This window comes from Cebidichthys violaceus, unplaced genomic scaffold (genome assembly GCF_023349555.1).
Source record: "Cebidichthys violaceus isolate CVI_PGR_0920_01 unplaced genomic scaffold, fCebVio1.0.p SCAF_525, whole genome shotgun sequence".
NCBI lineage: Eukaryota > Metazoa > Chordata > Actinopteri > Perciformes > Stichaeidae > Cebidichthys > Cebidichthys violaceus.
In genome coordinates, this window is record NW_027176734.1 from 9,345 (window position 1) to 26,725 (window position 17,381).

Below are 17,381 nucleotides of genomic sequence, written 5' to 3' on the forward strand. Positions count from 1 at the left end.
CTGTGATCTCCCCCAGAGTGAACCGGGAGCGTTTGTATCTGCTGCGGTGCTACAGTGCCACCGGGTGGTGAGCGGACGCCACTGCGGGACTTCTTGTGTCCTCTTAATTAAAAGCTCACGACCTGGAGGTCAGTTGGCAAGACGATCGAAGGGTCACGTCATTGTTGTTCCTTTAATTAACTACACATCGTCAATTTACTCTTGTCCGGCTTTTGATGTCATTTTTCAAACCATCCATCTTGAATCGGACACGGTTATCGAAGCGATGCTAAATCAGTGGAATACAAAGAATTTCTAAAAATCTAGCCATGACACACGAGTTCAACGCATTCATCACTGATAGATCATCTTTATTATTATTTATTAAGACTCTCACTAAAATAACGCATGTCTTAAACAGAATATCCTCATGTACATGATCACCTTTAATGAACAGAACAGCATATTTTATGTAAAACATCACATCGTTAAAAGTTCCCTAAAAGAGAAAAGAAAATCTTTTTTTTTTGTGTGTGTGACAAAACCACAATGTTATACAAAATACACTTCTTTGTTGTTGTTGTTGTTGTTGTTGTTGTTACCTAACTGAATGAGCTCATTTGCATTTACTGTATGTGTAGCATATTTCATAGCATGGAAGGCTTTGACCGAAATCATAGCACTCATTGTTATTTTAAGTTTGCATTATACAATGTGTGACAAAGAAATATTTAAAAACCACGAGGTTATCCTCCATTCCCCCCCTCCAAAAGTGCTAATTTAGCATTCAACGATGACTCAGAGCAAGCTGTTTATTACAGAAAAAAAAAAAAAAAAAAATATATATATATATATATATATATATATACTGTATATCAAGAGGCTTCATGTACACCACATTAAGACGGTGTCTCATACTCTGTTCTCCTCAAAAGTGCTTGTTGAAGTCTGAGCAGACTGGAATAGAAAACAAGATGTACAGTACATTGGCCACATGTTAGCGGTGTGTGTTATTTATACAAATATAATACATTTAAAATGAATGTTATCTTATACACGTTCCTTTACTGAAGTCATACTGATAATAATAAAAACCCAGCAGACACTTTAGCTTGGCATCTCTTAGACATTAAATAAAATATATAAGCCGTCGTTTTTTCACTCTCTCAGCGTTACTTTCAGATAAATTTAAGACAACATCTGCGTACGAGTCACTTGTTCCCTTTAAGCTCCCTCAAAAAGCTGCTGCACAATGTGACCCTCCCAGTGTGATCCCAGCAGCTGCATCACTTCACACTTTTTTTTTTTTTTAGCAGCTCCTGACGGTTAAAACAAAAACACACTTTCAACACAACAGTCTGTTGGTCTGGCAGAGGATAAAGTGCTGTTTTCCTTTGGCCCCGATGTGGAATCGGATAAAACCAGTAGTAACAATCAGTCGTAAACCCCGGCCTCTGATCTCAGCGCAGCGCGATAAAAAGCCTCCTGACCCAGAGCCTTGGACAGCAGTCTGTGCCCGCGGGGAGACATGCAGCCCCGGCCGGGCAAATACCCAGCAACGGCTTTGCCGGATCTTGTGGGTTTAAGTCTGGGCGCTGCGTAATACCCCTCCTTGTGGTCATACTGTGTGGGTCGGACTTTAGTGCTCTGAGTCCTTCTGTTGGGCTGAGTGGAAAAGGAGCCCAGATGTTCAGGATCGAGCGGGGATTTGGCGTGGTAATGATAGTAGTGGCGATTTTCTCTGGTGCTCTGCGACCTGCCCGGCCTCCTGAGGATGCCGGGTTTCACGACGCCGGAGTAGCTGTTGACAGCGTTGGTCACCGGGAATCGATCCTGGTCGTGAACTCGTGCGTGGCCTCTGGTGCTGTGCTCGATGTTAGGACAGCCCCTCTCTGGAAGAGAGGGGACTTTGCGAAGCGGAGGCTGCCGCGAGGAGGAGGCCTCTCTGATCTGAATCCGCCTGGAGGGCCCTGGCTCCGCCCCTGACCGGTAGCCGTACTGCTGCCTGACGACTTCAGGGTCTGCCTGCTGAGGCCTCTGGGAAGCTGGGGATGTAGCTTCCACGTTTTGGCTTTCTGTCCTGTTGGCGGAGAGGAGGAAGGCGTTTCCAGGGTCCGACTTGCTTCTCGTGTGCATTAGGTCTCGGTTTCTCGCGTCAGCCGGCGAGACGGGGTCCTCATAAGGAGACAGGGCATTATTTTGTCGTCTGGATTTGCTCTCCTGCTTGACCGGTTGATACGAGACTCTCTGGAAAACGTCTGCATCTCTCGCCTCGTAAACAACAGTGTCCCTGCTCTCTATGTAAAGCTCCCTGTTCGCAGGAGGGACGCGGCGTGGAGAGTAGTTGTAGTAATCCGGCGGTCCGCTTTCCCTTGTGGAACGCATGGTGTAAGACTGACTGTGCCGGATGCCGCTTTGCCGGCAGGGCTCCCCGTAATAGCGGGAGCCGTCTGCTGGGTTAATATCAGAATAGGGGCCGTAACGGTAGTCGGCACGCGTGTTCTCAAACTGCTGGCGGACAGGGTGAACGCCGGTCTGGATCAGCCTCTGATAGGGCGCTTCCTGGCTCGGCGTCTGCTCGACATAAAACATGGTGTCAGGGGGCAGGACTTCTGTCTCTGCCAGCTCGTAGTGACTAATCTGAGGGGCGTGGAAGGAGCGAGCCCTCCGGATGGCTGGGTGCCCGACCGCTCTATCTTCAGACCTCTGCCACTGGCCTGGTTGCCCGTGGCAGCCGCTGATGAGGCGCTCGTCTCTGTTGTAACGTCCATATTGAGGTGACAGAGGTTGCCTTAACCCTAAAGTGCTGTAGCGGCCCTCGGAGGGCTGCCTGTACGTGTTTTTTGGCCCCAAAATGAGATGCGGCAGAGCATCAGGCCGAGGGCAGTGAGGCGCGGGCATCCGTCCCGTTTGAACCGGCCGACGGCGGTGACGAGGATTGCCGTAGACGTCCTCAACCGGGCCAAGAGGTCCGTCGTCTTCGGGGCTGTAGCGGTGGGTCGAGGAGGGCAGTAACGGACGTGGAATGACCTCCTCGATTGAGGCAGGCATGGAGGTCTCTGCCAGAACGGCGCGGAAATTAAATACATTGATAGAGTCGGTGTTCACATATACAGGGGAGGTTGACGGGCTCTGGGCGGAGCAGACAGGTTGGGTGGGCGTTGACACCCCGACGCTCTGATAGGTGGGTTCTGCTTGCGCGGCGAGTTCTTTCTCCTCCCTGCGGTCCCTCCTCTTTCCACTGCCGTCATCCAAGCTCCCTGACCCGAGGGGGCTGACGTTAGGCGTGAAGTTGCACGCGCTTTCCTTCCCATCGATGACCGGCAACGGCTCAGAGCCGAGGTGGGCGGGTAGGAAATGAACGGGATGAGGGCGGCAGTGGCTCTCTACAGGGCCGTGCGTCGACGTTTGCCACTGGGAAAGCGAGGCGACGTGAGGGCCGCAGTACTCTTGGGGGTAGACTTTGAGGTCGAGAACAGAGGGCCGGGGCGGTCTGTCCTGGGCGTGAGGAGCCTCTGGTCTCTGGAGGGGTTGCGATGGGACATTGCTTCTTCTCTGGGAACCGCTGCTGGCCTTGTGGGCAGATTCGGCCAGCGCCAACGCCAACTTGCGCGCAGCACTCGTCAAGGGAGGGTGAGGAGGGAGAACAGACACTGAACTCATAAGTCTATCTGTTCCTGGGGAGGGATAAGACAAACAACGCTACAGTATGACAAGACAAACAAAGCTATGGTAAGACATGATGGGACAAGACACAAAAGCTTTCATAAGAAACTACAGAGTGCTTTAATATTTAAATAGATACCAACTACATACAGTACATAGCATGTCTGATGTTATAGAGGAGTGGTACTGACCTGGATCGGGCAGGTTCTGTGCGGACTGACTGAGGTCGGTCAGGGCCGAGCCCTGGCTCGCTGTGCTGAGGGGGCTGCAGTGTGGGTATGGCGCTCTTGGCTCCCTCCCATCTGCCAGTGGAGCTTTACACGTCTCTGCTGGGGGATGAGAAGAAGGAAGAGGAACAGGTGGAGGAGAGGCGGATGCATTCTGAACATCTGCCTGCGTCTTGAACGATTTCTTCCTGAGTTTAGGAGAGAGCTGCTTGGAGGTAACCTTCTTCCCACCTTTACAGAGAACAGGGCTAATGTCTGGAGATTGATAGCCAATGATGTTGTTGTTAGCAGAGAAGATGGGCTCCGATTCGCTCGAACAGCCTGCGCTCTTCCTCCATTTACTTCCATCTTTGTTGCGTTGCAGCCCAGGCGTCGCTGAGGCTGGGCTGCACTGAAAGGACATGGGGTCAAAGTCCAAACTATAGATGCCTTCAGCTGGCGGACAGAGATCGAGATCGTCCTCCTGGTGCGGCGGCGAAGCGCACGCCGCAGCGCGGACACGATCGGCACCGCCGTGACTGGCATTCGGCGGGTGGCTTCCGTGGTCGTCTTTGCTCCGGGCGCTGCGTGCGTCGTCTCTACAGACGCCAGACACGGCCCCGCCGGTCGAACGAGGTCGGCGGGGGCGGTAACTCGGGGGATCCCCTGAAGACGGAAACATTTAGACTGAATCATCTGCAGTCACAGAAACACCGATCTTATAAAAATCACTTGCAGTGCGCATGAATAAATTACCTTCCACATTATGCAAAGAGGTGAGAGATTCCTCACTTTTGGTGGAGCGCAATGTGCCGCTATCTCCTCTTCCACCTGCAGATATTTTCAGCATAAAATCATTTTTGCTCAATAAAATGAATTCCCGCTGCCTCTAAAAAGAACATTCCGATGCGTCGAACTGTCAAGATTAGTTGAATACATCGACGAGTTCAACTCGATTCACGCGTTCAGGCTGGGGAGCAGCAGAGGTGATCTAACCTGGCAGTGCGATGCTCTTTATCTCGTTAGGCTCGCTGGGGTGTCGCTTCAGTTTACGCTTGGACACAGAGTGAGACTTGCCCAGGTGGAAGAAGGAAAGCCAGTTCCCCACAGGAGACTTCTTAGGCTTAACTGGAGGCCGCTTTCCGCTACGACACAACAAACAAATCAAGTGGCAGTTACCCAACAAAAACAAAACAATAGGGCTGCTACTAACAATTATTTGTAATAGATTGTAATCCGAGTCATTGTTTAGTGAAGAACATGTCGAAAAAATGTGAAAATGTCCACTACAATTTCTCATTTCTCAAAGTTTTTAGGAACTATAAGTTCCTACTCGACTCAAATCCAAAAAATGATGACATGTTTCCACATGAAGGAGACGGATTGATAGAAACAATAAACAGGAGGACTGTTCATTAACTACCTCTCCATCGGGAGCTCGATGACTGTGTGGAACTTGCCCAGCAGAGCTCCGGGTCCCTCCCCGACCTCGATGTAGTCACTGTGGGTGAGGGAGGGGGTGGTGGCCGGGGAGCCCAGCTGTGCTTGAGTGCGAGCCTGGGCCTCCTCTAGAGACAGCAACTTTGTGGATGGGGAGCTGACCAGCAGGGACTTGGGTCTGGATAAGGTGTTGTTACCTGAACAAAACCAAACAAAAAAGGTGTTTTAGAGACGCGCTGAACAGAACAGACGTCAATTCGTTCCCATTTCAACCAACCTGTGCTTTCACGAATGATGGCATTGAGTTTAGCGCTGAAGAGGGCCTCGGTGTTGTTGAGGATGAACTCCACCACCACCGACTGGATACGCACCTCCATGAACGCCGCTGTGCCGCTAAAACAGGCCGACTCGATCTGTCTGGACCTGAAACACAGCCACAGAACAGCACAACCTATTTCACAGCTCTGGACCGCGGAGACGTGCCCCAGTTCTCCATCACAGATACGCTAGGAGGAAGCTACGCCGTTTGCAACACAGTTCGAGAGTCACCTGAGGAGGTTCGGCGCCCAGACGATCGCCAGGTTTTTAGTGTGCATGTTCGTGACGGGGCTGAAGGTGGCCAGGTGGGACAGGTGTCTCATGAGGTACTCCAGAGTTCTGCAGGTAAAGAAAGGCAAATATTTAATATACGTTCCCCTTTTCCAAATTTCCTTTAAGGCGGTAAAAAAAGGTCAATCCTGGGTCATTGGAGAGGGTCATTTCATCCAACAAACAGGATTAATGTATATTTATTTTAAAAAATGCCAACGTACTGCAGCACTGGGAAACGATCAGACTGATACGATAATTATCTAAAGCTGAGTTTTACATCATTTGGTGGCACATTTTCCAACACATTCAAATTAGCATCACAGCGTTGACTCGTTCTCATGCAGCACTCCCTTCCCTAGAAATAGAAATATCTTTTTTTAAATCCACTTCAGGCCACCAGGGCGCGGCAGTGAGCTTCAACCCTGACCTGTAGTGCGGAGGAGGCAGCTGCTGGATGACGTTGTGGATTTTGACCAGCCTCTCCTCATCTGTGGCGGCAGACACGGCCTCCTGTGAAGACGGAGGATGAAGCACAGCGTCACCGAGAGGCTGAGGGAGTTGCTTAAAAACAGTCCCACTCTCTGTTTCCCTTTAACATTCAGAGCTGCCAGTGTTTTTGGCTGAGTTAATCTGCTATTCTGTTAAAGCGTGCACATCCCCCGCTCTTCTTAGAGAGCTCAGCGTAACGCAATGACCCCATTTTTTGAACGGCACTTAAAACCGAGCCGGCGCTTTGACATGGTTTCTCCAGTTTCAGCACAAGTCCCCGCCCCAGTTCCACCGCTCCGGTCCTTACAGAGAACCTGTCGTAGAGCTGGTAGGTGAGCAGCGGGTTGGGCAGCTCTCTGAAGTACAGCTTGCAGAGGGAGCCCACCGAGTGGATGTCCTGTCTGAAGACGTCCCTGCTCAGGTCTGGGACCTGTTCCGAGTCAAACTCGTGCCTAGACGAAAGAGCAGAAAGAAGGAGATGAGGAACAGCGTGGGAGACGCATGGTAACATGGTAATTATTAGCTTTTCAAATTCTGAAATTCTGCATTTTACTTTGATAATACTCCCAAAAGCTAATAACGTTCCAAGACTACCTGCTCCACCTCATGTTAAATCTGTCACTACATACTTATCATTGCCTAAAACAATTAGATGTGATGTCAACGGTCAACAAGGTTTTAATGTGAGAAAATGCCCCCCTTTTTTTTTTTTTTTGGGCTGTCAACACAACACCAGATTACAAGCCTCTCCGATTTATTCCGCTAATGAGAGTTCGCTTCGTGAATTCTTCCCGGCAAACATGGAATAGATGACAAAATCATTACAGCCACTCAAAGCGGCACAGCTTGAATCAAAATGTACTTGATGGGTTTGCGGGCACAGCGAGCGTAGCTGCAGCTATTCTATTGATCTGTTCTGTATATTTGGGGTTAAACTTCTACAAACCTCAGTTTCTGGATGTTGGAGGAGATCCCGGACAGTCTGTAGATCCCGTCCACGACTCCATTGTTCTCTATGAAGTCAGCGCAGCTCTTAACGACCTGCGGGACTACAGGAGAGAGGCCATCACACCGCAGGCCTTTCAAATCACAAATAGAGGCACACGGCTTTTTGGCGAATCTACAAGAATCTATTCAGAAGCACATCTGGCTCGCTGGTTATCCACACCACCGCCGACTCACATCAAACGTCACAGCAACGCGTCCCGAATCCCCTATACAGGCAGCCGACTCACTGGGTAATCCCTTCTCTATTTACGTTTTGAAAATGTGAAACCATTGAATATTTTACCCTCGTGTCCCGAGTTGTGGAGATACTCCCCCAGGTCACAGCCGAACACTCTCTCTTTGAGGATGCCGCGCTGCCGCAGCTTCTGAGGCGGCGGTCGAGACTTCATGAAAGTCCTCAGGAACGTCACAAGCTTCCCATGCTTCTTACACACTGATCGAAAGATAATAATACACTTTATTTGTATATTTCATACGGGAAAAAAAAAAAAATGCAGCACAAAGTCCCTTACAATAAAGGAAGATAGACGTGGAATGAAGGTAAGAAAATCCACATAAGAAGGTTTGACATCACACAAATTCACTACAGTCTCCATTACGCCGAAATAAGCTTTTTTTTGAACCATCTCAGAAGGTCTTCCCTGTGCTGTGACCTCACTGCAGCTCTTATCTGTGTCGGGTACGGTGGGGGTTCTCAAAAACACACACACACACACACACACACACACACACACACACACACACACACACACACACACACACACACACACACACAACAGCCACTTTAAATCAATCCATCTCACATCCTGGGAGCTTAAGTCTTAAATAAATCATCGAGCAGAAGGGCGGACACACACATATACACACACACACACACACACACACACACACACACACACACACACACACACAGAAGAGTACCTGGCTTCGGCACCGAGCTTTGAACACTGGGGGGAAGTTTGTCATTTATCAGCTCAACACAGTCGCAGGGAAAGAAACCAACCTGCAGAGGGGGAGAGAGAGAGACAAGAGGACGAGCAGCGTCAAGACAAGAGACAAGAGCTGTTGATACACTTGGAAGTTCAAAAGGTCCAGTGGGGTTATTGCTTATTGTGCAAAGCATGTCAGGGTGTCACTCAACAGCAAGAAGAGACTAGCTGCTTTTTGCTGAGTTCAACTCATATATAGAAATAAAACCAAGCAGTGCGTCTCTGTCCCTCAGGATGAATTTCCTGGACAAAATGTATTTTGGGATGAAGGAGCGTTTTACTTAAAGACATCAACAATACAACCCCAGCTCTAGTCCTGTGATCCCTGCATTGATGATTCATTCATCTCTTAGGATATATTTAAAGTCATTTACATGCTGGTGTGCTTTTCCTTTCATGACGCTCACAAACGTCCCCATTTGTTTTCTCGTTCAGGTCTGTCTGGTTTGTCATGTTAACGGCTTGAGCAAACTGTTCGCCCCACGATCAAACAACGGTGTTTGCGTTGCCGTGTCTGTAAAGCAAACCGTCGAGTGAACGCACCAGCGCAGGTGTTTTCACCTGCAGCGTGTTCTGAACAGCAATATTCAAATATCACCAACGCAACAAATATTGAAAATGTGTCTATTTTTGGGGTGCATGTTTTGCTCTTTGCTCGATGTTAAAAAGCGGTTACCCCTGATGTCAGCCCTTACTGTTGAGCCCCGTCTCTGTCGAACAGTCGGTGTGAGTGAAGCACAGCAGACGATTTACCTGAAAGCCATGTTTCCCTCTCCACCAGCCCGTGTCTTCTTTGGGAGGCATGTCTATGACGGAGACAATGTCCCCCACCTGGATCACAGAGAGGGTGATTACATTAAAAAAAAAAAAGGCATTGCGATGGGATCAGAAATGTGCATATTTCCCCCTTGAAAATAATCCGGCTCAAAGATGCAAAAAAAGCTAATTGGATCAAGTTTCCTCGTATGGGCCTGTGTAACGGAGGCTACCTCGAAGGTCAACTCGTCGGTCGCCTGGGCTGTGTAACGCTTGGTGACGTGGGCGGCAGCGATGGCGGGGACGTTGATCGAGGCTTCCTCAGACACCAGAAGGTGGTTCCCCTTGTTGTCGATCTGGAAGAGAGAATAACGTCATTAGAAACAGTCGGAGTTAAGACGTGTTGGCAGAGCTCGGCTCGAAGGCTGGAAGCAGGAAGCAGCAGCAGCTGGTCCTGCTTTATTTCAAGTGATGCAGGGAGACGAGTAATATTGGCATGAGCAGCAAAACAATATGTTACCGCAGTAGGATTGAATAAAAGTAATCAGTATTTCCCCCTGGTGTTTACATTAGGCTTGCATCGACAATCATATGATTACATTGTGTCGGATTTTTAATTTTTTTAAGATTGATTCACAGCAGAAATCTCATCTCAAACAATCTCAAGACACGGACAAGTGTTCAATAATCCTGCTTCTGCAGAACGCTACCACCGCTGGTAACCTGGCATCACTATGACGATGCCCAGCAGCTGTTCGTCCAGAAATAGAACACGTAGATATTCCTCTTTTCTTTACATTTACATTGTTACATGTGATGAACGTGAATCCTCCAGTTTGGCCATAATGTCCTGTACCTATTCTCTGAAATGAATACAGATTTTCCATCAGCTGACTCCGGGCAAACAACTGTGCCCCCCCCCCCAAAAAAAATAAATGTGTGACTGTTCCTTTAAGTCAACTACTTAAATATTAATAGTGCATATTAAATATTGAATTCACTGAATGGGGTCATTTGTAGAGAGTGAATAACTGATAGGAGGATACCTCCATCCACGTTAGCACTGGACCGCAGTTGATCTTGTTGTCGGCAATGGCGGAGAAGCGGGACAGGTAGGCGGCCAGCATCTTGGTTCCTGACTGAATGCAGACACAAGATCGTCAAGATTAAGTAAAGTCGGCCATTTTCCACACGTCGTGCAACAGAACGGACTCATTTGAATCAGCTTCATTTCTAATCGGGGCGATTACAATCACAAATCTGGAGTCGTAGCTCTGCCGTACCTCAACAGTGTCCTTTAACGTTTCGTATCGCGGCAGCTCGGGGAGCTGGGAGTACCGGCGGTCATAGATGCACAGGTGCAGGTGTTTGTCCAGCACCCGGAAGTCTTCATAGGACCTCTTTACCAGCCAGTTTCGACCCTGACAAACAGAGACAGAACATTCCCGCAAGATTGAGCGGAAAAAAAAAAAAGTGTTTTGATATTAAACCGTGTGGTCTCATTTTCAGAATGTAGCAAGTAATGTTACCTGGCAAGTGATCTGGACCAGAAAGACCAGCTCTTTGGAGTCCAGACCAGCCTTCGGTCCTTCACTCTGCCCCTCTGCAAAGGCCAGCTACGAGAGACAGACGGAGAAGGCAATATTAAGAGGAGCCACGTCCTAAATAATGGATGCATGTCATACAACAACCTCTCTGTGTGTGTGTGACCTGGAATACAAGAGGAACATCATGCCAAACCACATTCATCCATTAAATAGTAAAACCGCTTTTATACTGAGCTAAGGGTTAGAGTATCAAAAGTAACATCGAATTACAGGAAGTAGTGCCTGAAAATAAGATGTACGTTAAACGATCTTTCATTGAAAAAAATCCCTTCATGACAAAGTTAATTTGAGAAATGAGTGCAGTGTATTTCCTCTACCACCAACACAGCACTGATTCATATTCTCTCTTCACCATAAATCCTGCAGTATGACATATATAATACATAAACTGCAAAAAAAATCAGCGCTCGGAGGAGGTATAGATTCAGCACGAATATTCTATATGCCCCCAAAACTGAGAAGATCAAAGCCTCGCAGGAGTTTGATTGATGGACGTTACTGTAGAGGAGACTTCAAAAGGCCGGAACCAAGGGAAGTGGTGGTTATTTATAACGGACAGCTACTCATCCAGACACACTGTTACACAACCCACAGCGACCTAGTTACTGCTCAACAGTAATACGGCAAAACCAAACTTACAAAATGCAGAAGGAGAGATTTGTTGTTGAATAAGTCACGATGGAGGAGCGCTCATTCACTGCAAGGGTTTGTGTGGAGTAAGAGCCTGAACCGAGAGTTAAGCACCGATGAGGGTCAGGAGGCCGAATGGATGGATGGAAAGCAGGGTCGTACAGAGAATTACAGAAAAACAATGATTCCATTTTGGATGAAAAATTAATAATTATGAAGCAAAACAGCGAAAATCAGGACGTTTCCATCGGAGGCATGTCTGAGCATCAATGCCTCTATGACGCTCACACGTCCAAGACGGCCCCTTTCAAAATAAAACGTGCTAACGCAGCTCACGCTTCCAACCCTTTGTGCACAAATTATTTTATTCACAAAAAATTGTTAGACCCAGAGGCTAAAGCTAACACATACACATCCAAACATTCAGGTTACCTCCCACTAAGGCATCTCAGACATCCATCCGCAGCTGGAGGAAGTGGCTCTTTGTTTATGTTCAGCCGGAGTCCTGGACCTCAGTAAGCTCCTCCAACTAGCTAAACCTCAGCAGCTCCTCACTCGCCCATTCGCCGTTACCCCCCTCCCCGCCGCCTAACGTGAAACGCTCATTCATAGGGCTTTGGATCGCCACGCGCTCGCTGCTCTATTCAAAGCAGAAAAATTAAAAGAGGATGCTTCCCCCTGTGTCTCTTACACCCCCCCCCCCTCCCTTCCTCCTCCTGCCTCCTTCATTCCATCTCTTCCCCCTCCTCCCTCTCCTGTACTCTGCTTCCGTTCGCCCCCTCCCCCCCATCATCTCTGAACCACTCTCCTTTCTCCAGTGACAAAGGGGGGGGGGTTGGGGGTTGGCAGCAAATGGGCTCAACTGGCACACACAGATGCACGAGCTCATCCATCACACAGAGGCGGAGCTGCACGAGATAGATAGACGACCCCTTCTTCATTCCAAAAACAATTCGCGTTCATTCCAGTCTCAAGGCGAGACGGGAGCTAATCTGGAGAGGAATCAGTGGGACAGGCAGAGGCAGAGGCTGCTGTCCTTGAGCTATTCTGCGATTAGGATACATGAGACCTGATCAGTACTCCCTCCCTTCCTCCCTCCCTCCCTTCTTCCCTTCCTGCCGCCACAGTCTGTGACCATAGAGGCGGGCAAATGCATCATGGGAGATACAGCGGGAACAAAGACTCATTTCACACCTTAGGTTGAGATAAACTATAAATGCAACTATTAATATAAAAAAAGAATGTATTATGAATCAAAAATAAGATACTGAAGAAATCAGATTAAATTATTGTGTGTGTGTGTGTGTGTGTGTGTGTGTGTGTGTGTGTGTGTGTGTGTGCCGACAGCTTTCAGTGTCATTGCCTCCCCAGACTGATATTCTCTTCCGGCTCAGCTCGGCTTCTTTCTCCCCGTGGAGCTTTTTTTTTTTTTTTTTCGAGGTCACTGAAAGCGTCGCGCTGCTTCTCTCGCCTCCGCTCAGCTGATGGAGACATCGCATCACGGCAACCCGCGGCGGGACGTTTACCCAACAGAGAGAGACAGCCTCCTGGGAATTAAGACCGGTCCAGCCTGCCGCACTGTAGTCCGTTAAAAGCCACATAATCAGCCCCCCCCCCCCCCCCCCCCCCCCCCCACAGATATGCACGCTCTCTTTGTGTTGACGACTGCTGCACTCTGCTGGCAACCGAACGGAACTGCACTGACGTCAACCAGGCGGCTAAGAGCCCCTTCCACGCGACTGAGCAACCACGAGTGCTTCACTGCTCCTCATCATCACTGCAGCAAACAAAAGTTAAATCTACTTCTTAGCCTATTCATTCACATCATTCATTGTGCGGTACGAGTCGTTATATCCATAATGACCCACGGTGACCACGGGATATTCACATCAAGTCTTTGCAGCTAATGTTGCAGATTCTCTCTAAATGTATTACATATATATAAAACTGAAGTCTACAGCGGTGGGGCTACTTTTGGCTCAGGACTGCTTTGAGCTAAATCCCATTGTCAGTGTGTTAACGAGCTCACAGGGACAATGCTAGCATGCTGATGTTAAACAGGTAAAACATCTACCATGTTTACCTTGCTATTACAGCTGAAATAGCGCACAACAAAGCATTTACCTTCAGCTACCATCCAACTGTCACCATATATTCCCACACCTCCTGTTGTTTTTGTGAGAACAGGTTTTGACTTTGAAAATGACTCATCTCTTAAAAATCCTGGATAGACTCCGCTGTCTATTGAGGAAAAGCTGCTGCATTGCATTTAGTCACTGGGTGACTTTAATCAAACGAATAAGTCTGGATCACAGGTTCACAGGTCAGACGATCCTCACGTTAAAATGCTGCAGAGGATTAACACACAGTAACCACGAAAAGAATGACTTATGCACGGTGGAGTAACATTCTGGACAAAAGAATATTCCATAGCTCTCCTGATAAACTACACGCTAAACTGTTTTGTGACATTTCCATGAAAAAAAGAAAAAAGAAGGTCGATGCAATAAAGTCTGCAGAAAAGAGAAACAAGGGTATTGATTCGACTGCCACGTTGCATTTAAAGAAGGCTGCATTTTCCGGAGCAATTGACCAAAATGGCTGCTGAACTTGAGCCAAAGACACAATTACTAAACATAGTAACTCTGTGCTGTAGAAAGTCACTGTGGGTATTTTCAGGGCTCACCTGTACATTGCCAAAGTCAACAGTCTCGTAGTGGAAATGGGCACACTCTGCCAGCCTGGGGAAGTGACCTCTGGGGAACGTCAGCCTATAGAAGAAGAAGAAGAAGAAGAAGAAGAAGAAGACAGCACAAGAGCCCCTCATCAGTATTCAACGCACTGACACTGTGATGGAGAGAAAAGCAAAGCTAAGCAAAAGAGGGAAAAGGCCTGTGAGGGAACAGGGCTGCACTTTGAGAGGTCCTCGTTTCAACCGGCCTAAATAAGAGCCCTGCTTCACAGGGAGCACCTACTTCTTCACGTTCTTGACCTTCATGCTGGCCGTGCTGACGCAGGAGCGCAGGAGGGGCTCGGCGGGGAGCTCTGTGATGTCATCGCTCCTCACCTGGCCAACAGAGACGGCACACGTCAATAAGAGTCAGTCAGTCAGTCAGTCAGTCAGTCAGTCCGTCCGTCCGTCAGTCAGTCAGTCCGTCAGTCCGTCAGTCACAGGACGACGTACGGAGAGACGATTGCACTCAAGACGGATCGTGTCGATCGGCATGAAACACCGATTGTTCAGCAAAAGATGCAGGAACCTGAAGGCCTGCTATGAGTATAGAGCAGTGAGTTATACATCGGTGCTAATGTTATGCTATACTGCTTATAGCATGATACAGTATAACACTGTTAGGATTATGTTTTGCTATGCGTTAAGCTATGTTATATTATGCTAATGTGCTATTATGTAGTGTTTTACACTATTGGTGTTATTCTATGCTAATCTGATGTTAGGGAATGCTATGCTACTGTTATAGCAATATAGCATTACTGTGTTTTACTGATATAATGCTAATGCTGTAATGCTATGCAAAGCTACGTTGTGCCATTTATCTTTATCTTCGGTTTTTAGGACATGTGACGAGTGTGCAAGCCCTCGTGAAAATCTAAATTAATACATATATATATATATATATATATATGCCGGAAAACACAATCTGCTGCAGGTGTTTAGTCACACACCATAGAGACTTCTCTTCTTAAAACAGAAGGGTGAGTCAACTGAAGGGGAGAGGGCATCGCTTGTCTTATAACAGCTCTACCTCATCGCTCCTCAGGCATGCCCCCCCCCCCTCTCAATATGAAGCTGAGATCTCCTTGAATCCACTCCTGCACCAGATCCAACCTCCATCCCTTTGACTAGCGACTCTCACACGAGCGCCACGTGACCTAGAGTGACATGGTGGTGTGAATCACATACGCGACCAACAGAAGAAGGGCGGCGTGTCCGCTGGCGTGCGTCGACGTATTTGTTTAGTGCGAGTGGTGAGTCAGAGCGGTGTGCGTGGGCGTGTACCATGGCAGTGGATGTCTCCTGTGGCCGTGTCTCTTCTGGAGGACTATTGATGGCTTGAGGTAAGGCATCGTCCTTGTCCAGGTCAGTAGACGGGAGGACATCTCTGCAGAAACAAGACAGGCACGCACAAGAATTAAAACAACAGAAAGGTGGCATGACGTACCGCTTACATCCATGAAGTCTCGTCTGAGGGGGGGTTTCAAATAGGATTTGTAGTTTTTTTTAAATACACCAGAGGGAGCAAGTGAGGGAGATGAATTCACAATATGTGGCTTGGACTAAAAAAGCATGACATTGCAGCAGCATTGCACACAAATTCATGTTCTATTAGTTGTTTGAATCTCTAAGATTTAGAGAGAAATGCATTAATAAGACATTAAGAAAAAAAAATCATCATCAAAACAGATCTAGATGGGAACAAATCCTCTGGACAGATGCAAAATGGCAGCATCTCTCATGACCAAAAAAAAAAAGCCACGTCTTTTGTATGCGTTGGGGAAAGCAAAGCTCGTCTATTCAGAGCTCCATAAAGGAAATCCACCCACAAGGGACTGCTTCACAAAACCTTCACTTGATATGTGACTCAGTGGAGGGTGAGGTGCATTCAGCTCAACTTTTATGAGCAACAAAGAGAGCAGAGAGAGAGAGAGAGAGAGAGAGAGAGAGAGAGAGAGAGAGAGAGAGAGAGAGAGAGAGAGAGAGAGAGAGACGGGCAGGCCTTGGATTTGTCACAGTGATTTAGAGTGATGAAATCAGGACAGGAGGCAAAGAACACGGACACACAGTGTCATCACTTATGTGATCCAGAGCTAATCAGATACGCAGAATGTAAAAACATGACACATACAGTGAGCTTTGGACCGAATGGAGCTTTACACAGGAACACCATTCCTGTATCTCACTCTGAAAACAGGGTCATGTTTAAGCCTTACCATTACATCTCTACTGGTTGTACTCATCTCATTCAAAGGCTATGGTTTTTATTTGTATTCTTTTACCTTTATTTAACCATCATGACATGTACAATATATTAAAAAGCAAACGTAGAACACAGAACAGAAACAAATCACAGAATTCTGCTCAGCCTACACGAAACGCAGAAGAAGAGATTCACTCACCCCTCAAGGACGTCACCACTTCCTGGTTGACGATGGGGTCCTGAGGCAGCGTTCTCAATCACCGCGGCAACCACACATCCAGCCTCCATGATGCTGCCTGACTACAACAACGGCCCGCTGTGGAGACACGTGAGGGGAAAGGGGGGGGAAAGGAGAGCGTGAGGGTGGGCGGGGCGGTTAGAAGGACGTGGGAGGAAGAGTCCGACGCAACGAAGATGACGACCCACTCGAGGCGGCGGCGTGTGTGTGTGTGTGTGTGTGTGTGTGTGTGTGTGTGTGTGTGTGAGAGACTCTCAAGGCAGCGATCCAGACCGTAATCTGCAATGACATCATGCTACAGTGCCGTGGGGGAGCTGCTTCAGTGATAATGCACGTCAGGGCTGCAAATTCATAGGATGGTTTCATGAGAACGTCAGCATCTCTTTAGCGTAGCACTGACAAAAACACACTCATGTCTTCACGTCTTCACGTCTTCACGTCTGGCTCAAGGAAATGTCAAGACTGTCACAGCAGCTTCAGTACACGTCACTGGATTAGGGTCGTTATTTCTGAATCTAAGGCAAAAGTTCAAATGTCAAAAAACAGTGAGTAGGAACTCCCGGCTTTCCCAAATATTAAACCAGGGTAACTGTTTTTTTGACAAATGCAAATGCCTCCACATAAAATGAATAATCTCAAAATGGCTCCCTGCTTTTTTTTTTTGCACTCTTGGCAGAAGTCATTTGGATTTAAACATGACAAAGGTTCAGTGTGTGTCGACTGGTTTTACATAAACTCATTAGGCCCAACTGCAAATCTGCTGAACTTTAACAGGATATCCACTCAGGTGGGTCACGCATTTTTACTTAATCTGTTGGCCTCCTCCTTTAGGTAATACGTTAGAT

General features: G+C 47.8%; 1 protein-coding gene across 2 annotated transcripts; it reads right to left on the reverse strand.

The window, feature by feature from the left end:
• Positions 1-333: 333 nt before the first annotated feature.
• On the reverse strand, positions 334-16,746 carry LOC137888238 (rho GTPase-activating protein 32-like). 2 transcript variants are annotated; one of them, XM_068731586.1, is made up of 22 exons: positions 16,498-16,746; positions 15,380-15,482; positions 14,337-14,428; positions 14,048-14,132; positions 10,654-10,740; positions 10,408-10,545; positions 10,171-10,263; positions 9,358-9,480; positions 9,122-9,199; positions 8,301-8,382; positions 7,663-7,812; positions 7,318-7,420; positions 6,679-6,823; positions 6,310-6,392; positions 5,841-5,948; positions 5,569-5,714; positions 5,275-5,488; positions 4,848-4,996; positions 4,608-4,682; positions 4,104-4,517; positions 3,837-3,974; positions 334-3,656 (listed from the first exon to the last, which is right to left on the reverse strand). In XM_068731586.1, the coding sequence occupies exons 1-22, from the start codon at positions 16,584-16,586 to the stop codon at positions 1,414-1,416; spliced, it is 4,938 nt and encodes a 1,645-aa protein (XP_068587687.1). In that variant the 5' UTR covers positions 16,587-16,746; the 3' UTR covers positions 334-1,413. The 2 variants fall into 2 exon arrangements, with proteins under 2 accessions (XP_068587687.1, XP_068587686.1); XM_068731585.1 differs by having other exon boundaries at positions 3,837-4,517; positions 16,498-16,745.
• Positions 16,747-17,381: the final 635 nt, after the last annotated feature.

What these genes read in the sequence shown, in the direction of transcription:
- LOC137888238 (XM_068731585.1), bottom strand. Translation starts at nt 16,586, where the DNA reads ATGGAGGCTGGATGTGTGGTTGCCGCGGTGATTGAGAACGCTGCCTCA. An exon ending in AGCTCTACGACAGGTTCTCT is followed by an intron (nt 6,393 to 6,678) that starts GTAAGGACCGGA and finishes CCGTCTTCACAG; the next exon opens with GAGGCCGTGTCTGCCGCCAC. An exon ending in ACAGAACCTGCCCGATCCAG is followed by an intron (nt 3,657 to 3,836) that starts GTCAGTACCACT and finishes ATCCCTCCCCAG; the next exon opens with GAACAGATAGACTTATGAGT.